At 55.3% G+C, this 21,388-nt stretch overlaps 1 protein-coding gene across 2 annotated transcripts in view; it reads right to left on the bottom strand.

Moving 5' to 3' along the window:
• The window catches only part of TINAGL1 (tubulointerstitial nephritis antigen like 1), a 34,607-nt gene extending 22,392 nt beyond the window's left edge, over positions 1-12,215 (bottom strand). For both annotated transcript variants that reach the window (XM_074934604.1, XM_074934605.1), the window contains exons 1-3: positions 12,084-12,215; positions 6,461-6,786; positions 3,519-3,582 (exon numbers count right to left, since the gene is read on the bottom strand). In XM_074934604.1, the coding sequence (XP_074790705.1) occupies positions 3,519-3,582; positions 6,461-6,764 (368 nt within the window). In that variant the 5' untranslated portion in view covers positions 6,765-6,786; positions 12,084-12,215. The remainder of the gene's footprint in view (positions 1-3,518; positions 3,583-6,460; positions 6,787-12,083) is intronic.
• Between the last annotated feature and the right edge of the window lie 9,173 nt (positions 12,216-21,388).

Here is a 21,388-nt window from a genome sequence, read left to right as displayed (position 1 = left end):
ACCCTTCCCTCCCTGGGAAGCTGAGTGGGAGATCTCGCCCTGCCTGCCTCCCAGCAGGGGACAACTGCCTCTTTGGGGGGGCACTGGATGTCCGGTGCCCCTGCACCCCCGCTGCCAGGCTCCCACCGCTGGGTGCATGAGTCTGCATGGCCAGACTGGGCGGGTGCCAGTGGGCAGATGGAAGCAGGTGTTCCACTGGGGGGTGGATAGCAACACCCTCCCTGCCACACTACAGAGGAGAGAGGGTGGGAACGCAGACGGGGTGGAGGGGAGGAGATATCCCCCCCACCACCTGGGCAAGAAAGGAGCTGGGGGAGGGGGTGACTGCTCCCTCCCACCCCATCCCACCCCTCCCCTGGCCAAACAGTGATCCCCTCCCTCCATCCCACACCGGGCGCCCTGCGCCAGCTGCCTGGACAGGCTCTGGGACCAGATGGGTGCTAAACATGCAGGCCTCTGTATTCCAGCTGATGGCCTTAGGCCGGCCCAGGGAAGTCGGGGGGAGGGGGGCGAGGGGGGAGAGTGCTCCTTGCTGCCCCCTGCCAGCTGCCCAGGGCCAATGGAGAGCTGTGGGCCCCTGCATCCTGCCCCCTGGCTCACATGGAGCTCTCAGCAACCAGGCGGAGGGAGGGGAGAGTTTATAACCTGCTGGCAACCATCAGCAGATTGAAGAGTAAGCGGCCATCCCTCCCCAGGGATCATGGGGGACGCCCCTCCCTGCCCCGAGGCCCCAGGAAGCGGAGCTGTAAGGCCTGAGAAGCATCTCTGCCCCTGGAAGGGCTGCCGGGAGGGTATCAGCATCTGTGCAGGGCGACAGGGGCACAGGGCTGGATGTGACGCCCACGCCCCGGGCCACTCCTCTCCCCTGGTCCTGCGCTACCTGAATTCCACCCCACCCCAGCGCATCCGCTACTGGCTGCTCCCCCGCACTCTCTAGCACTGAAAGCAGCAGACAGGGCCTCAGGACTCCTGGGTTCCATTCCTGGCTCTGACACTGACTTGCTGTGCAACCTGCCCTCCCTGAGCCTCAGTTTCCCATCTAAAATGGAGGTAGCGCTGGGGTTCACTGGTGACCCTTTTATTAAGTGATTTCACATCCTTGCACAGATGGGGCTATAGAAAAGCAGGGCAGTCACATCCAATTAACCCTTCCCACCCCACCCCCCAGTCCTGCCGAACGCCCCAGCCACATCCCAACAGTCCACGTGGTTCTAGGTGAGCCCACAGTCCAGCCGGGAAGGAAGCACATCACTGTTCAGTGGGGAAAGGGCTCACCCGAAACAGGGACAACCGTGATAGCCTCCCCTGGGGCCAGGCTCCTCTCTCAGGCCCAACGTTCCTTAGAATCATAGAATCATAGAATATCAGGGTTGGAAGGGACCTCAGGAGGTATCTAGTCCAACCCCCTGCTCAAAGCAGGACCAATCCCCAACTAAATCATCCCAGCCAGGGCTTGGTCAAGCCAGGCTTTAAAAACTTCTAAGGAAGGAGATTCCACCACCTCCTTCTGTGTGTTATAACCCGGGGGCTCTTCCCTCCCCTCTGCCTGGCGATCACGCCGCTGCCTTGAGCCGGTGAGGCAATGGAAAAAGCCAGAGTTCAAATTCCACGGCCTCCCAGATGCTTTCCAAGCCCTTTGCTCCCCCCCTCCTTGCTGTTTGGTCTCCGCACACACGGTGGTGCCCTGGCTGCTGGAGCATCTTGTTATTAACCCCGGATCTCTCCCCGCTGCAATCCACAAGGTCGATCCTAGCACGGGGAACTGCCCCTGGTGTAGACACGGCATCTCTCTCAGGAACTAAATCAAGGAGCAGAGCAGGCCCTGTTATACATGGCGGGCAGGGCGGGTCGTGTGTAAGGGCTGACGAAAGGTGCTGGATCGACAGCCCATCGGCCAGACCCTGGGCTGCCCCACACAGGGGGCCCAGCAATCCCGTGGCTGGAAGTAAACAGTGGTTTCACAGACGTTCACACCACCTCTGCCTCCTAGACTCTAGGCCGCTCTGGGGGCTGGAGCAGCCCCTGGTGTAAGTTAGAGCAGCCCCTTACAGCAACCATACCAGGTCCCCAGTGGCCCTTCCTACCTGCCCTAGCATGCTGCCGTGTTGGGGGCTGGGAGGGGGAGCAGCAAGGGGCTCCTTATGGATGGAGAGAGACCTAATGGCCTCTAACTCTAGGCCAATGCAAGGCTGGATCTGCCTGTGGGGTCTAGTAGGACATGGGGAGAGAGAACTGAGTGGGAGTAGCTGGGGTCACACAAGATGCAGACGCATCTGGAGTAAGAGATGAAAGGGGAATTGCTTATTAAGTCCTATGTGGGGTCAGGACTGGGAATATTTTGGCAGGAGGAGCGTTCAGCCCCCAAAGGCCCAGCCCTGCTGGAAGACACTTCCCCTTCTGCAGGAAAGGCGGCCGGTTAATTTTGGGAAACTTCAGCCCTTATTAAAGCCCCCACCCGGGGCAGGGTCTGACCCCTGCGGCCCCAGGAGCTTGGGAACTGGTCAGGGAAGAGTTTGCTTCAACACTGAGTGCATCCCACCCCCGCATTCCTGCCGATAAAACACCAGCGAGAGTTGGCTCCTGAGACAGACAATTACAACTAGTGGGAGGGGAGTTCCAAAGATTAGGGATGGGGGCGGGGGGGGGCATTTCCAGAGCTGCTCTGCTGTGATTGCCATACACTGGGTATCCTCCCAACTCAATGCTGGGCTGCTGGAATCAGCTCTCAGCACGCCGCTGAGAAAGGAGGTTCGTTCATGCTGCAACCGTAGACAGCTTTCGTAAAGGGAGGCAAACCAGTGTCTGTGCTGGGGCTGCAGCCTGGGGGGTTTGACTAGATGACCTCTAGGGGTCCCTTCCAGACCTACATTTCCAAGCCACCATGGGGTTATCAGGGCAGAATTTGGTCTTGGTGACACCTCTGCAGGAAATAGCGATGAACCCGAAACAGACCCAATCTGGGATTGCATCACCAATTTAACACTGGGCAAGTCAAAGGATTCGCTGTGGGTCATTAAGCATTCCGGCCCAGCTTCCAGAAACCCCACGGCTGCGTTATGGCTCTGCCGTGGAAATTCTGGGCAGCCTGTGCAATTCCGTTGCAGGCCCAGGGAAAAGCTGGCCGTTCCCAAAGAGACTGGCACCCAAATCTCAAAGCCAGCCAAACCCCCGTGGATTGGCATCAGAGAAGGCTGGAATCTGTGACGGGTCATGCCTCTGGTCCCACTCTCCTGCCAGCGCAGCTGGCCCCTACAACACATTCTTTGATGCTGTGTGCAGTCTAATTTTACAAGCGATGGGCCTCCCGCTGAGCACAGCCTTGTGAGATCTCTCTGTCAGGGGATGAGGAGAAAATGTTGGGCAAGGGGTTCCCCTAAGGAAAAATACATTTTGAATGGTTTAAAGAGAAACCTGAGTCATCTGACTTAGCTGATGGCAAACAGCTTATTAGCAGCTCAGGAAATAATTAGCAAAGCCTGGTGGCAGCAAGAACCCTGATCAGAAGCCAAAGCACTCACCAGAGGTTGCAGTTTTCCATGTAGGTGGCTCCGGTTGGGTACTTGTGTTCACCACGATCACAACCTGGACAGGAGAGAGGCAAAGAACAGACGACGGTGAGGAACAGTTGTGCAGGGATACACATGAGACTAGTTAGATCACTGCTACCACAAAGCCTGGTCCAACTCCCCATACAGTCAGTGGGAATCTTTCCATTGACTTCAAAGGAGCAGGAGCAGGACCATAAGCCACATCACCAGCCCACACAGAATAAGGAGCCATGGTCACAGAGAGACTAAGTGAGTCGCCCAGGGTCACACAGGGAGTTCTGTGGCAGAGCAGGTAATTGCTCCTAAGTTTCCCAAGTGAGTGCCTGAACCACTGGACCACCCTTCCAAACTAATCCCCCCCACCCATTTAGAATGGTTTTGGGTTTGCCTTGGCAATATTCTGAACCCCTCTGCATCACAGCCAATCTCAGACAGGTTTTCCGGGCCTACCTGAGCTGCACTGGGGGGCACAGCTCTTGCGTCTCAGGGTTTAATTCTGTCTCATGGGAGGAGGAACCAGGTCCCTCCAACTATCCCTGGGGGCCAGTAGGCCCTGCAGGGCCTTTACCTCACTCCTCCCCTTGCTGTCTCCTAGCTGATAGGTATGCAAGGGCAGCTGGACAAAGTGCAATTAGAGACGGGGGGATGGGGGGGTGACTTACCACCCTCTGACTCATTGGCTCAGGGCATGTGCCGTGGTGCAGAGGAGGCTCTTTGTGCGGTTTGGGGTTTGGTGCCGGACAAGCTAAGTGTGTCCACGGTGTGACGCATGCCCTGCAACCTCTGATGTAAACATGCTCCAGGCTTTTCTCATGGCTCCCCACAGCTCAGTCACCCGGGGACCCTCATATCCCAGCGTGGCCGCCGCAGAGCCCCCTCTCGGACCAACCCCTCCGCGGCTCCGAAAAGGGTGCACACCGCCCCCTGATTGGGACATAGTAAAGAGCGCAGGGTGGTTTGGGCCACAACCGTGGGACCCTGCAGCAGGGAGGGCAGGCGTCATTCCCAGAGAGCAGCGTTCACAGGGTGAGATCATGCGAGAGACTCGCCGCCCACGCCCATGTGGATTGGAAACATTTCCGATAAGGCGCCAGTTACAAACGCCTTATTCATCTTTATACGCCAGCTGGTTCCTCAATGGCTTCTTAGAAAGAGTTTTAAGACATGCATTAGAGGGAGGGACATGCAGCTCAGCGGATGCCCTGTCTCCCCAGCAAGGTACGGCAGGGTTAACATTACAGTGGAACATACACGGCTCTGAGCACCATGATCTCGACTGATCAGGTTCTGATCTCAGTGAGAGCAGCATCAACCCAAGGCCCTGAGCCCCAGACAAAGAAAGGTCCCGTTTTCAAGCGTAGGGATGTAACTCACGGAACTGGCCAGATTCCAGCCCGGCTCATTATCCTGGAATTCCCCTGGCATGGTCAAAGCAGACAAGATAGTCCACTTCCTTCCCCCATCCCAGCTGGCCGGGCAGCATTGCTAGGCGATAGCTGCCACATTTCAGCCAGGGCAAAAGGACCCATTTATCTCTGTAGGGTCAAAGTCTGTGTCCAGGTGTACCGGGTGACATTCTGGAGTGAGTCCACTGAAGGCAAAGGCGTTATCTGGATTTACTGTGGCGTAACAGAGCGCAGAATACAGCCCATAGGCTGTATGGCGCTGCGGGGCCTTCAGACGAAGGGTGCTAAGGAAAGGTCAATAACTAATGTGGCCAGATTCTCCATTGGTGGAAGTCACCAGGGCACCAATGCATTTACACCGATTTACACCAGCTGAGGCTATGACCCTACGTTCCTAGAAATGGAACTGGAATGTACTGGGACAAATTCTGCTCCCAGTTACCCCCGGGGCAAAGTCAGACGGGGCATTAGGAAACCAAACCTCCTTTGTCTCCAGTGGCATTTACACCTCTTACTCCAGGACTGGGTTTGCCCAGGAGCAGGATCCGAGGTCTCCCTTCCCGGCCCATGAGTTTTCCAGTGCCTGGCAGCTCTGGGGTTACGACTCTTCGCTCAAGAGGTGGGCAGAGCTCTAGGAAAAGCTGCTGGCAGCTCCCCCCGCAGCCCGGAGCCGGAGAAAGGCAGCTGTGAAGCGCACACATTCCCAGCCGCTGTCGAGCTGAGGTCTCGCAGCTGCCAAGGAAATTATCACATCTTAAGTGGGATCTGTGATAAGGGTGCTGGCGGGAGAGACCGGGGACTGGCAACGTCCGAAAGGCAGCCTGATGCCGAGCAGACCAGCAGGGGGCGCAGGGAGATGCCTCCCCATGTCTGGGGGTTTGACCCTGGGGTGGTCCCCTTATGGATGGGAACAGGGGGATGGCTGCTGGACAGAGGCCCTGTTGAGCGGAATTGCTATTGACTCCAAAGGAGAGGAGAGGGGATCACTGAGGGTTGGGAAACACAGAGGTTGCAGGTTCAAATCCTGCAGCAGGTGGGACCACACATTATCCCCATTCGATAGATGTCTGGGTGGCAAGGGCGGGTCCCAGCCTAGTTCCTCGGGGACAGATTTGACCTACACAAACTCCACCAGAAGGATTGATCTGTCATTGGCAGCCTCGGCGGAGAAGCCAAGCACTAAACAGGCCCTGGGGACTGAGCTATGGGGGTCGCTCCGGGGTAGGAGGACAGGCGGGAGCTGTGTGGATGCGAGGGATGGTGCTTGCATTGCTGCTGACCCCATGTGGATACCCAGAGGCCCTGGGTCCCCAGGCCAGAGGGAGCTGCTGGAGGGGGTCTGAATCATAGAATCATAGAATATCAGGGTTGGAAGGGACCTCAGGAGGTCATCTAGTCCAACCCCCTGCTCAAAGCAGGACCAATCCCCAATCAAATCATCCCAGCCAGGGCGTTGTCAAGCCTGACCTTAAAAACTTCTAAGGAAGGAGATTCTGCCCCATCTACCTTTGTGCACGGCCAAGGGGGGCGGGATGCCCAGGCAGTACTCCCAGAAGTCAGGGCAGCAGTCGGAGATGGTGCGGTTGCAGAAGAGGTCGCAGTAGCAGATGGTATCCAGGTAGGGCACGGTGCAGGCGTCGTCCCTGCCCACGCAGCAGGCATTATTCCTCTCACAGTACGAGCCGCTGGCGTCCCGGATCCCCTGCTCGTGCAAGCCCGGTGCCAGCTCTCTGCGGGTCCGTGCTCTGTGGGCAGAGAGATCCTCTACTGCCAACAGCCAGAGGGTCAGGAGAGTCCACAGCAGCCTCATCTCTGGGCCGACGTCCCCGGATCTGCAGGGGCCAGAGAGAGAGAAGGACGGGACGTGAGGAACGCAGGGTCCGGAGTGGACATGGGCAGCTCCTGGCCCACATCCTCGTTCCTAGGGCTGGGCTCAGAGCTCAGAGGGGGACACGAATCCAGAGGGACACAAGCGTCGCCATGATCTCACCTTGGGCCCCAGGCCAGTGGCAGGTGCTTGGCACCAGGGCTTCTGAACACTGGCAAGTGGGACTTGCTGTGGGGGGCTGGTGAATTGGTGGCTGCCAGGAGACCCTGAAACGGAGCTTTCCCAGCTTTGCCCAGCCCGAGGACAAGATGCAACTGGGATCTATGCCTTGTTCTCCTCCAGGGGAGAAATAATCCACCACCTGCCCCCTATGACCAACCCACCCATCACAAAACGTTCCCCTTCCCCACCCACTGGCCTCTAAGATCCCAGCCCCGAGTCCTCGCTCTGCCTGCGTCACCCCCTGCTGGGAGGACAGCCAGGCCGCACCGCCGCCTGCCACCCGCGCCGGTGCTTGCTTCAGGTCTTCAGCATGGCATGGGCCACAGCACGGCCATGAGGCTCTGTGAGCCGTTCTCCTTTCAGGCAGCCACTCAGGTGGCCAGCAGAGGCTCTCCAGGCAAGCCCCACTGGACGCAAGAGCCGGGGCGGTGGGGGGACCGGGACAAGGGAGCTAAGGCAGCGAACCACCCTTCAGGGGAAGCCGCCAGCTTGTTCAGCTCTCCAGGAACGAGCCCCCATAATCACCTCGCCAGACTTGCATGCACAGCTCTGCAGGAGACACCATGCATCCTCTGCACCCCTGTGCAGGAGAGCGTGAAACACTGACCAGCTAGCAAAAGAGACTCTGCTCTGGAAACTCACAAGCAAGGGTATCGCCCAGAAGGAGCCGGGGAGATTTAACGAATGGCTCTGTCCTAAGTGCTGTGAGGACAGATTCTCTTCCCTTTTGAGTTTCTTGCCAGGGAAGCCACCACGGAAGGTGGCTGATTCATCAGAGCTACTGATGCAGAGCTTGGGAGCTATCACCCAGAGCCTCAAAGGTATTTAGGCACCATTTGGGAGTTAAGTGCTCAAATACCTTTCAGGGTCTGCACTGAAGAGACCAGAAGGAGATGCAAGTGGGGGTGTTCCCTTCCCATGCAGATTGACAGCTGTCAGTCACCTAGCATCACACCTGGCTGGGACAAGGGGGGAGCTGGGGTGCTGGTTGTTTGTAAGGTGGGGGGAGAAAGGTTTGTTGCTTCCCAAATCTTTACCAGGCTAAAGGTACAAACTTCCTTGGTTCCCTGCATGTCAGATAACCAAGGTGAGGGCTCCCAACGGGTTAGGTAGGATCAAGGCTGCAGCAGGCTGCAGGTTAGGCAGGATCGAAGCCCAGGCTAGCAGGGAGCTCGATAAAACTGGGACCCATGCTCCCAGCAGCTCAGGCAGCGGAAGCCAGCTGCAAGCTCTGGGCACACTTAATATAAGACCAGGCTTTGGCTGCTACTGTTGCCATCTGTCATGGTTCTGTTGGTGAGGTCTTTGCTATTTTCCTTAAAGCCCCAGCTCCCGGAGTCAGGTGATTCCCTGAGATGCTCAACTTCTGTTTAGAAAACGATGTAAGTTTCTAGCCCTGCTGGTTGCAGAGAGAAACTGGAAAAGGGGACCCCTAAGTGCTCCCCCACCAGGAGAAGCAGCTGCTCTTTATTCTTCGTTAAATCCCATGATTGCGCAGGGCCTGGCTTACGAGGAGGTGATACCAGTTTTGCCTGCAGGGTCAGGCACAGCCCACCCAGGTCAGCAGCAGTGCAATGCCGCTCCCAGACTAGCCCGGGCAGCAAGAAGCAGCCAGGAATGTACTGCAGCATGTTCCTGTTTAATCCCCTCAGACTGGAGAGGGGAAGCAAGAACACGCCGGTGCAGCCAGCTGCCCTTATGGCCTGCGGTCCACTGACCAAGGCTTTCTCGCATGCTCCTCGGCAGCGACACAGACTCAGAGCAGAATCAGGCCCGACACGCCAACGCCTTGCCCTGCACCACTGCACAGACTCCAGTGATGCAAGCCAGGGGGGAGTCTGGCCCTCGGTGTGGCATTTGTGTGGGGCTGGGACTGGAGGGGCCCAATCCTGCATCAGGAATCCCTCCCCCCCCCCCGCACTGGAATCATCCAGCGCTCCATCCAGCAAGGGGCTGCGGGCCAGATCCCTGCCATGACAGAACTGCACATATTGACCCCCATTCTGCTCTGGTGGCCTGCCGGCACTGGGGCGTTTTGCACCAATATAACCCCGGGGCCCGATCCTCCAACACAGGGTGCCTAGCGGCGGCACGTCCACCAGTGCAGAGTGGGTGGGAATCGACACCCCCGTGAGGGGCATCATGTCACACTCACTCCGCACTGCTGTAAGTGACAGCACAAGGGGCTGAGCAACAGAGACTCAGGCCTCCAGCCGCTGCCCTGGGGTAAAGGCTGCAACGTGCCCAGCGCAAGCCTCTTTCCACGCGGCAGCACCCCATCTACACTAGGGCTTTGCATGGGTGTCACTGCACCATTGCAGCCCCCAGGTATAACTGCACAGACCCAGGTGTCAACATAAGAATTGGCCCCTGATTTAGTTAAATGGGTGCAAACCCCTGTGGGGATGCTCTGAATTTGGTGTAAGAGCAGCTTATTCCTGTCCATCTCTGGCCCCCATCTCTGAACTCCTCACCATCTTTAATGGATTTATCCCAACTCCCTGTGAGGCAGGGCAGTGCTATTATCCTCCAGATGGGGAAACTGAGGCACAAAGCGACTAAGTGATATTCCCAAGGACACCTACAGGGTATGTGGCAGAGCAGGGACTCAAACCCAGGTCTCTTACATCGCAGCCTCTTGCCCTAACCGCTGGACCTTCCTACTTCTTAACTCTGTGTCTAATCAACGCAAGCTCAAAAAGCCTGTTTGTAACCGAAATCATTGTCCACACACTCATGCACCAGGTCAGTTAAACCAGTTTTAAATCGCCCCTTTTGTTAAACCAGCGCAGCAACCCCTGGAGACAAGCCCGTAGCCTACCGACATCTCTGCAATCGCGGGCTAGGCTACACCGAAAACAGAGTCCGTTATTTCTGTGGGAGGCTGTGCCTGGAACATGCTGGTTTCGGAATTAAGAGTGTCCCGTTTTGCTGTAGCTTGAGGCCTTTTTTGTTTTGTTTCTTAAAGCTTAAACCATTAAAAACTAAATGACGCAGGATCAACCGGATTTAGGCTCCGAAGTCACTTGGGCACTTTTGAAAATTTTACCCTTCAACTCACTCAAAATATGATGCTTTTAATCCAAAACCAGAGCACCCAGCCCCCGTTTGCACCAGTATCGCCAAAGCGGGGGATTAAACCGATTTTGTTCTTTCGCTGGCAACTTGAGGGTGGATCAGCCCCGAGAGCGGGATCCACCCACCCACCCAGAGTGCAAATAATGGGAAGTGTGTGTGGCTTTTTGCCCTGCAATGCACCATCCCAGGGATGTTCCCTGCAGCTCTTCCCCTCATGCCAATCCCTGCTCAGAGGTTTTATTCGCCTTCCTCTCAGCATTGTTCGGGGACATGTCAGAACTTAGCTTCCCTCTCTCTGTCTCTTTGATCTGCAAGGGCCAGCGTAGTATCCCAGACCGCAGGGCAGGGTTGGGGGGAACTGGCTGAGCTGTGGGTGGGGAGGCCTGAGCTGGGGCAGCAGGGGGCTGTGGGAACAGCAGAGGATTTCAGGGCAGGACTGAGGGGACAGCAGCAGAGCTATGGAGGAGAAATTAGTCCAGTACCTGCTCACACTGCTCCTGGCTCCAGCCTGCGTTCAATCCTTCCCTCTTTTTCATATTCACTTGGGTTATAGCAGCCTTGCCTGTAACTCCCTGGCCAGTCGTCCTGATAGGGGGGTTGAATGTGCATCTGAATGTATGCAGTGCTGTGATCTAGGACTTAGACAATGTGATGAGTTTTCAGGGCTCAGCAGCTAAATTAGGCAGGGAAGGGGAGGGGGATGGAGGTCAAAAGGCAGGGAAGGAATTTCAGTCTATCTTTGCCAGTGCCTTTGCTTACTGCAAGGTAAGCAAGCTGCCTTCATTTCGTTAGCTTAACCCTCTGACCTAGGTCTGGGACATCACAGAAACAAGCAGCATGGAGCATAAATCCCGGCACAGCAAAGCTAAAGCGGGCTCAGGAAAGTGCTTGGAATCTGGTGGCCGGTGGCAATTAAACTCCTGCGTACAGTAGCATTGCTGGGCAACCGTAAAACACCAGCGGTGGCTGCATTTCACTGCTGGGCAAGCCTTCCCTGGGCAGCATTGCTGTGTGACTGTAAAACAGCAGTTATGTCCCACCCCAGAGGAAGCTGCATTTCAGTGTTGGGTGAAGTCATCCCTGCAAATGTGGGGCCAAATCCAGATCCCATTCCCATTCTTGCAACCCTGCTGAAGTCAAGTAGGGGGTGTAACATGAGGGTAGACCTTGCCCCCGGTCTGTAAAGTGTGGTGCGTATCCCCTGGTGGGGAAGGAAGCCTGCAAAAGGGGGAAATCAGCTTCCCCCAGCAGCGCAGCAAGGAAAGGCTAGTGGAATTCTGCTTTCCAGCCCCAGCCCAAACACACCCTGCCTTCAGAGCTTAGCAGCGGGCTGTTCAGGGCTGTGTTCTTTCCTCCCAGCTACACCTCTATTAAACACACTAGGGATAAGTTTCAGAGTAGCAGCTGTGTTAGATAAACACTCATTTTTTCATGGTCTGTGTGTATATAAATCTCCTCACTGTATTTTCCACTTTATGCATCCGATGAAGTGAGCTGTAGCTCACGAAAGCTTATACTCAAATAAATTGGTTAGTCTCTAAGGTGCCACAAGTCCTCCTTTTCTTTTTACTAGGGATAAGGAGTCTAGGAGCTGCCCCAGTCCCTCCCAGTAAAAGCCCCCCCGCAATCTTCCCACGACACACAGCCCCCATCAATAGTGCATCTACCCAGGAACGTATGAAATATTTGCAAAGCCTTCCAAAGTTCACCCCAGCTGAGCCAGCCCCTCTGGGCTGGGACCGGCTGGCAGCTGATCCTCCTGGACTGCAACCAGCTCCAAACCTAAATCAAAAGCTGAATCCAGATCTTCAAGAAACAAAATCGTCTCTCATCCTGTTCCCCTAAAGCAGTGAGAAATCCATGAAGCTGATTCCTTCCCTCCCCTCAACCTCCCGGCTGCTCCATGCAGAAATCAGCTGCCCACGGCTCCAGCAAAACCCACAGGGAGGAGGCAAAGCCCACTAGAGCCCAGCTCCCTGCCAGGAAAGAAGAGGATTTTACCTGCAACTTGCCTGTCCCCACACAGCAGCAGTCTGGGCTCGCCAGCAAAAGCCCTGTCGTCCCCCTGCAGGACAGAAACTCCTAACACAGGCAGAGCGGCTGAGCCACTCCTCTGGGCCTGGCTGTCTCTCACACACTGGTGCAAAGGGGCCCGGGCACTCCTTATGTAGCACACGCCTTCCCACCTCCACTCATCCGCTGTCAGCCAGCCTCCCCTGGCTCCAGGGGGAAAGGCTGCCGCGTTCACATGCGCAGCCCAGAGCAGGGCTCCACATTCCCAGACAAGGGATGGGGTTTCGGGGAGCTCATTCACCATTCGCCTTGGCTTAGGGGACGGTAGCTGGGCACGGAGATTTATCTCCCAGTCCCAGCACTCTTTCTTCCCCTCTTCGCACCCCAAGTAACCCTCGCCAGCACAGACACAGAGCAATCACCAGACTGGATCAGAACCAGGCTCCATCTAGCCCAGCACCAGCGGCTGCAGACGAAGGCGCAAGAAACCTGCCTGCATGAGAATCAACCCCCTGAGGGATACCCCCTCCGAACCAGGCACAGGCCCCGAAAGCTACACTGCCCTACCATATCACAATAGCCTTGCGCCCAAAATAACGCCCCGGGGTGTGGCCGTGCTGCGGCTTTTTCCTAGATACGGTGACCAGAGGGCAAGTTTGAAAAATTGGGACGGGGCTGGGGGGTAATAGGAGCCTGTATAAGACAAAGCCCCGAAAATCAGGACTGTCCCTATAAAATCGGGACCTCTGGTCACCCTATTCCTAGAAAATATGCAAGGTGGGCAGAATTTCGATGGCTAATCTAGGTGTTTATTTTCAAGCATTTTTTTCTATTTTTATTGATTTAAATTTTCATAGTCGTGGGAAATTACGGAGGGGCTCGGACAATTAGTGAACGGCTCCAAACGTGACAGCTTTGGAAACCGCTCAAACACAGACGGTCAGCATCACACCTCAAAACACACCCAGCAACTACCCCTAAAGGGACAAATCCGCCCTGGCTTTACTGTTCAGGACCCTGGCCGGTCCTTTTGTAACAAGCCTAGGGCAGACTTGGCGGGATTTGGACTCTAAATTCTCAAACAGTGTTTCTCTTCCTGTGCCTGTCTGTAGATTTTGATATTATGTGTCAGTTTGGGGGTGTGCGGCGAAATCGATATTTATCGACATTTACCAGGAAAAATCGAATCCCTAAGGAAACCTAAGGATACTCTACGGCAGTGGTCCCGGGGCACGTCTTCACTCCAGGGAACAGCTGCAGATATATTGCTGTAGCACCTGGAGTGTAGATATTTCCTATATTGATGGAAGGGGTTTTTTCAGTCAATGTAAATAATCCGCACCCCTCCTGAGCCACGGTAGCAAATATCCACACGAGGGGTTTGCATTTTTTACACCCCTGAGCGATGCAGATAGGTCGATCGAGATTGTAAAGTATAGACCAGGGCCTGGTTAAGAAGGAAGCCCCTTGTGAGAAGGAGCAAGACCCTCCTTCTACCAGTGTAAATCCATTGACTCCAGTGAGGTTATTTCTGATTTACACCAGTGTATGTGAGCAGGCCCACGAGGGCTGAAGTGGTAGCTCATGTCCAGACTGCGTGGGGCATCAATCAACAGAGGGAGCAGCCTCCATCTGTCCATCTACATCCCAGTCTCCAATATGTACCAACAATCAAACGGGGTGTCCCCACTTGTATAGGGCCCCTGCAAAGATGGGGGTAGTCCAGTCCCCAAGTGGGGACGCAGCCAGGTTTAGTTACTAGAGCAGGGGACTGGAAGTCCAGATGCCTAGGTTCTACGCCTCTGCCACTGATCCGCTGCGTGACGTTGGGCACTTCCTTGCTCTGTGGCTCAGTCCCCCCCCCCTTGTGAAACAGGGATATGGTATTTATTTACTCACCTTGGTGAAACACTCTGAGACCCCCAGATGAAACAGGCAAACAGGCCAGCTGGCCCAGAAGAGATGTTAGGGCATGTGAGCGACAAAGCGACGGCCCTTAACGAGACACCGCTCACAGTTAGAGCGAGTAGCAATGATAGCTCTTGTCAGGCTGAGGGGTGTGAGCTGAGCGCGGGTGCTCAGTTCAGAGGCGGTGCGGGAGGTAGGGCTCATGCGTCTAAACGTCTTCCAGCTGCTCACTGTAAATTACATGGACTGATTTTCAGACCAGCTCAGATCCTACTGAGGCTCCACGTGAGGGGCAGATTTTCAAGAGCACTCAGTACATTGGGTGCCAAGAACCTTTGAAAATCTGGCTCCTAGTGCCCCGTAGGCTCAGGTATCATCAGGTAACTTCCTCCCTTACATGTGCCTTCAGCATCTTTCACTAGACCACCCTTACGGACTGTTAATCCATGCCCCCTGCTAAGCAGCAGGCCATCACCAAGGCAGCTGTGAACGGGAGTGGTGTGGATAACACTGGTCTCCATTTGCACCCAGCCTCTTAGCCTGTGTCCAGGGATAAAAGGTGTGATGGAAGCAGGTGTTAACCAACATGCTAGAACAGTCCAGTGTAGACAAGGCTTTATCGTGGTCAAGTTATAGTTTAGGGGCAGCTTAGGGTTTTCCTCAACCAGCTAATGTGTTGAAACTACGACCTAAGATCTTGGGACTCAGGAGCCCTGGGTTTCAGTCCCACCTCTGCCACCAGTCTGTTGGGTGACCTTGGGCAAGTCACGCCCCCCGTGCCTCAGTTTCCCCATCTGTAAAATGGGGATAATGATATTGACCACCTTGATCAAGGGCTTAGAGATCTATTGAGGAAAAGCACTATATGAGAGTTAGGTGTTGTTATTAGAGTGTGTTAAAGTCACGCCTGCATCCCCACTGGCTCCCTCCCTTAGTAACACATTGCCTATGGCTCCCCTGAGGGGTACGGAATGGGGGACTGCTCGATCCAAGAACAGAACTCCCCCGCAAAGGAGCCAGAAAGCTGTGGTTTCAAGGCAGGGATTCATCTCGACCCCAGCTTGCCTGCCTGCCTGCTGCAGCCGCTTTGCCACCATCCCCCTGCCTGGCGGCTTGCAGTGCCAGTCTCGGGTTTCAAGGTTCAGGGGAGTGCGTGTGTAACGCCAGGGCACGACTTGTCTGAATCAGATTCCGTCGTAATAGAATTAACTGCAGTGAGAGGGAACTTGACCTTAGAAATAAACTCCGTCCTTGAGGCAGAGATAGAATGCGGCCGGCTCTGAAAGTGAGGGTCTGAAAGAACTAGCTGGAACCAGGCACAGTGCCGGCAGGAGCCATGCTGGCTTCCTGAAGATAATGCTGCCAATGCACCAAGCCTGGTCTGCAACAGCCCTCGGCATAGTCCAGTCCTGGACTCCCTACACACAGCTCAGCTGCACCCCAAGCCCCACCTGCACCCCCATGCTATTCCCATCCTGGACTCCCCACACATAGCTCCTCCGATATGCCCCAACCCTGGCCTGCAGAAGCTCATCCCAGTGGCGAGGTGGCCCAGCTCCTTCACGACCCCGGCCTCTAGATGCCAAAGGCTCGTGCATTAAATCCCCCGGTTTAGCAACCCTTGGGCCCGGGCGGAACGTCACAGTTGGGAGGTGCGCTGCTGTCTCAGCTTCCATGGGCGCAGCTGCTGGGTTTCACTTTCGGTGGTAACTGCTGAAGGCCAGGAAGCCAGCGGGTTCAGTCTGGCTGAGTCTGGCCTGGAGTTGATGCAAGCTACGGAGATGTGCAGATTAGTTCTACTTGTGTCCTTATGTAACCCTTCTTCCAGGTACAGCCAGCAGCAACAAGGGCCAGGTTCAGTATCTAGAGGTTCCTTTTCAACAATACAACAGAAAACTGGCTCGAGCCCCCACCCGGTGACCTGGGACAATTACACACCACCCCCTGGGCACCTCTAAGAGGCCATACTTCCCCTCTCGCAAGCACAGAGTCTGAATGTAGCAAAAACTTTTAATAAAAGGAGGGAATTAACTCAGCATTAATTTGGGAAAACACTGCAACTAGGGCTCCTAAACACAAACCATGAGCAAAAGACCCACCCCCAGGTAAGTTGGGCCATGTCCTTTTCCCCTCAGGGTCTTAAGTCCAGCAACCCAAAAGTCCCTTTCACATGCCCGTCCCTTCTCTGTACCCCACTCACAGTTGCTGGCCTGCGCCAGTGCAGCCCCAGAGTTCAGAGGTTCATCCACAGAGTTCACCTCCCACCCTGGGGGGAGGGAAAGCTCAGTGGTTTGAGCATTGGCCGGCTAAACCCAGGGTTGTGAGTTCAATCCTTGAGGGGGCCATTTAGGGATCTGGGGCAAAAATTGGGGATTGGTCCTGCTTTGAGCAGGGGGTTGCCCTAGATGACCTCCTGAGGTCCCTTCCAACCCTGATATTCTACGATGGTGGCGGGAAGGAGGCACCTTACACACTGCGCTGCTCGGGCACTTGCTTGTCGCCCCAATGGCTGATTGCCACACCTCTGCAAGGCTCTGCTCTGGCCCTCTCCACCAGCCACCCTGCTGGCCACTTCTCTCCACTGCCCGGCTGGCCCTGGTGAGTGGCCAGCTGGCAGAGAGACAAGATGTATTCAGGGCCCCCCCCCACACTTAGCACCGCTCTCAGTGATTTCAGCTGTTAGTGGGGGAGCCTCACTGCTAGTGCATCTTTTGCAATAGAGACAGGGTCCCAGAGGAGGTCAGTTACCTAGCCCTGGGTATCAGTGATTTCAGCTCTGCAGCAGTAACAAGGCTCTCAACTGAATCTAAATTAGCTCTTTGAATTATACCATGAAGAGAGGAAGGATGAAAGAGTGTCTAATCCCCTTCAACAAGACCCACACCACCAACTACATCTCTCTCTCTCTCTACTCATTGGGCTTTGGAACCCATGTCCCCTGCTAGCGAGGGCCATTCAGCTGAGGGTGAGTCCCTCCATTGGGGTATGCCAGGTACAGTTCTACCGCCCTCGGTTCACACAACAAGGATAACAACCCTTTATTACTCCTGCCCCAGCAACAAGGAGGCTGGGGATCCAACACCAGCCACAAGTGATCATTGGGCAAGCAATCCCATCATGCTGAGCACCTAGGCTGGGTGAGCGTGTGCATGCAAACGAGATCAGCTTCCGAACCCTTTTTCCACAGCTCACCACTAGATGTGAGGGGAGAGCTCATTCAGACTCTGCTTACACTTACGTCCCACCCGTCATCACCATGGTAATCGAACCCCTAATGAAATCTTAGTAGCACTCAGTTGGACCGCTGTTGTCAGCCTATGAACTTCGCAGCCACAGGAGACCCTGGCGCATGGACCCATACAAGTAACCCTACATACGCCTCCCTAGACACATCTCTCCCACAGGGCACGATCATGCCATCACCCACGATGCATTGCTGTTTGCACTCCGCGCTGCATTTACATTTCAGATAGTCAGAACTGGAGCCATTTTGGATTTGGAATCCCTGTCAGTTTCGGGGGGCGGGGCGATCTCTACAAAATCCCAGGGGGCTCCCCCACTTCCCAGTGATGATGATGTAATAGCAAAGGCAGTGTGGGGGTTCAGCTTAAAGGTTACAAGCAAACAAAAGCATTTGGGGTTAGCACAGAAGAGTCCACAAGCCAATCAGAAATAAACGGAAATAACCCAGATCGCGTCTTCCTGGACATTGCTTGATCTACTTACATATCTGAGGCTTCAGGTAAGTAGGTTCGACAAAACCTGCTGTGGTCTCTTGACTGGCGCACCCCAACACGACGCGGCTGTCTGACCCAGTTCTTGCACCAGGACAGCCTCGCTGCCAGTTCACAGCCCTGAGCGACACCCACCGGATCTCGTGTGCACCGCGATGCCCCTTCACTTTGCTGGGCGTGTGGCAGCTGTGGCGTTGCAGGGCGCTTTAGGGAATAAAATGCAACAAGAGGGGGGCTGGGGGTGGGCGTCAGCTGTTGAAACCAGCGATGCTGCGAGCTTTATGGCCTGGGTTCTGCTCGGGGTGAGTGGAGGTGACACACGCCCCACTGAGGAGCGAGCCTCACGCCCCTTGCAGGGGGACTCCCTTATTCCCAAATAAATGCAGAGTCCCTCCTCCACCGGCTAAGGGGGTGCTGAGCTATGCACCCTGCTCTCCACGACAGCACTCACTGGAGGCCTCCTGCAGAGGCCTGGTCTCCGATGAGCTCTGAAAGAAGATAGGGGCTGACGGTCTGGGTGGAGGGGTGCAGGAAGCCCGCTCCGGCCTGGGCGATAATCAGCTGTGCTGGGTTTGTTGGTACAGCCCCACCTGCAGCCCTGTCTCTCGTCCGCTCAGGACCCCTCCTGCCTGTCCGGCCCTCGGGCTGACCCCCTCCTGCCCCCCACGAGCCATCGCACAATGGCCAAGTCACTGGAGCAGCTGCCCCGGCCTGCGCTGTGGGGCGGCTGTTGCACAACGGGCCGTTAACCCTTCGCGGGGGGCGTTACTGTGGAATAAAGAAGGTGATGTGAAACTGAGACCACAGAGGCCCTCTGTAAAGATCAGGGGTGAGCCGAGGGGCCCCGAGACGGCAAAGGAAGCAAAAAGACGAAGCTGAATCATCTCGTGCCAACGTCTCCTCCGCCCAGTGAGTTTGCAAAATGCAGAATGGGCCACACTGAGTCACACGGGGTGGGGGGCAGCACAATGTCCCGTCAGCTGGCGGGTGGGTCAGCCGAGGGTCGTAGGCTGGGTGAGAACAAGCTGCACTCAGTACCCCGATGTGTCACTTCCGGGGGACACTGAACCAGCCTCTGTCAGCCCTCCAGCGCAAGGACAGCCGGGTCAGACGCCCAGTGGCTCCAGTGAGGTGGGGACGGGGTCTGTATTTGGAGCTGGTGACGGAAGGGCCGGGTGGCGAGGTGTCTGGGGGCGTTTCGCAGCAGGGTGACTGGGGCCCTTGCCAGGTATTGCTCTCTGCTGCCACTGGGAGGGGCCTGGGCTAAGAGCTAGAGGGAGAATGAATGAATGAATGAATGGCAGACAAGCCTACAGGATGGAAAAGGTGGCTCAGACCAAAATAATAAAATAATAATATGACCAGCTTCTCCATTTTCTGACCATCCTGCCCTGCTGCACCCTGTAACGAACACACAGCTGTCCACACGTCAGGTCTGCTGCATGCTACAGCAGGGCGCAATGGCTTGGCCATAGAGCCACGAACCTACAGGCCCCTCCCAAGCACGGGAGCGGAAGGAGACAAAGACATGGAAGCCTCGGGCCGAGATCCCCTCACACCCGCAGCCAGGGAACAGCTGGAATGAGCAGCATACACAGGGGAAGAGGAAACAGGGGAAGAGGGGGGGTGGGGGTGCAGGCACCCAGCTGAGAGGGCAGCCCAGCTGTTGGGAGGAACAAATCCAGAGCCTTACTGGGGATCCCAACCCATGGCTAAAGGACTGGACTGGGACTCAGAACATCTGGGTTCAACCTTGTCTCTGCCACTGACTCCCTGCGTGAGCTTGGCCAACTCACTGTGGGCCAGATTTTCAAAAGCAGCTCCCACGCTTCCCTGGCCACCTCCTTTAGATGCCGACAGGGCAGCTGTTGGGCGTGGCGCCCTTTAGAAAATCTGGCCCTTAAATGTCTCTGTGCCTCCGTTTCCCCTTGTGTGAAATGGGGATAATAACCCTTCCCTGCCTCATGGGGATACGGGGGAAGGGGACAGGGGGTTATGAGGAGGAATGCTCGGGAGGTGCTCGTGTACTCCACTGATGGGGGCCCTCGGTGGGCAAAGCATCTAGACAGACAGGCTGCTGGGCTTGTGGGAAGTGCACAGGCCAGTTCGGACCCGACAGGCCCGCTCCCGTGCAGTGAGCTAGACAGCTGGCTCCTCAGAGGAACTGCTGGTGGACAACGTGTAATTAACCTGCAAAGTGTGCTGCTACGGGTGACTGTAAATGCAAAGGCTCCAAAAAGGACCAGGGCTTTCTCTGACTAACGGAGGTGTTGATAACCGGGAGCGCGGCTATCCCTGAAATGGATTTTTACTGGCTCCCGCTGGAGCAGATCACCGTTATATCAGTGAAAAAGAGAATCACAGTGATTCTCTTCAGTACACAGCAGTGTACTGAGAATGAATTACACAAGCGGCAAAGGGTTATCTGAAGCACATAACTTCTGTGTTCGACATTAAGAGCTACACATTGTTTTAACAAGAGTTTTGCTTTTGTTTCTTTACAAACATACACAAACAAGCCCTGCACTAGCCTCACGCAGTTTCTGCTTGGCAAACAGAGAAGGTGGTTACCAATTTTATAGACGGCTTCTTCTCTCCTTGTTAGTTTTTTTTTAGCTCTCTGGTCTGTTTTGGATTCCCCCGAAGCAAGGCCTTGGTTGCCTTGAGACCCCTCTGGTCTACAGTCCTCCTTGAGCCCCCGGAGCAGAGTTTTGGCTACTTTGTGTAGCAGCTTTGCTGTTTTAAGCGTTAATTAAGGAATTCCAGCCACACTAATTTACTTTGCTTGATTTTTATACTTTTTTTTAAAAGCAGTTACACGTCTTAAAAGCATGCCCAGTGGGCGTGTGGTTACTCCTTTTTACTTGATTTGTGTTTTAGAAGGGGCTGGGGCAGGGTACCGAATGAAGATCACCCCACGTTTACTCACTTATGAATTATTCACTCTCTCTCTCTGCGTGACATCCTTACTGTAAGGTCACTATGACCAGGTCGACCTGTACTCCATGCTGGAACTTTATACATGTGATCTTTTCTTTTGCACGGGCCCCTGTTTGCTGACTAATAGGTTTAATATCAATCCCGTACACGCAGACTTCGCCAGTTCTTTATCAGATTTGCTTCTGCTTCAAGGGAACCTGCTCCCAGGATCCTCTGCAGCCATTCAGCCATGTTTAAGTTATGTCAAGTTATGCTCACGCCATTCATTCAGTATGGCCACACTACTATGGCACCATCCCAACAGGAGGTACCTACAATGACACCAGCGCTGGGAAAACGTATGTGAAAGACCACACCATGGGCATGCTTCAGGGCAGAAGCAGATTGCCCAATGGGGTCAGGAGGAAATGGCCCGCTCCTGGGACAGTATTGCACAATGAGGTGCCTCATGGGAATGTCAGCCCTTTCTCTGCAGCATCCGGCTGCATTCCAGGTACCAGGTTAGATGGGCCTGTTCATGCCTTCCTGAGCTGGCGCCTCGGTGTTCTTTTGGGCTGTGTGTATAAGGGCGCCTCCACCCTGGGAGGAAGTTGCATGCTTCGTGTTAGGAGCACAAGGCCAACAGCCCTGGGTCGTTCACTTGCCCGATCCTTGACTGTGCTTGCATGCGACAGCACACAGGCCCAGATCCGCAGATATTTAGATACTTAA

Source organism: Natator depressus, chromosome 19, assembly GCF_965152275.1.
Source record: "Natator depressus isolate rNatDep1 chromosome 19, rNatDep2.hap1, whole genome shotgun sequence".
NCBI lineage: Eukaryota > Metazoa > Chordata > Testudines > Cheloniidae > Natator > Natator depressus.
Note: the sequence above shows the minus strand (reverse complement) of the source record. Positions and strands in the feature narration are given on the sequence as shown.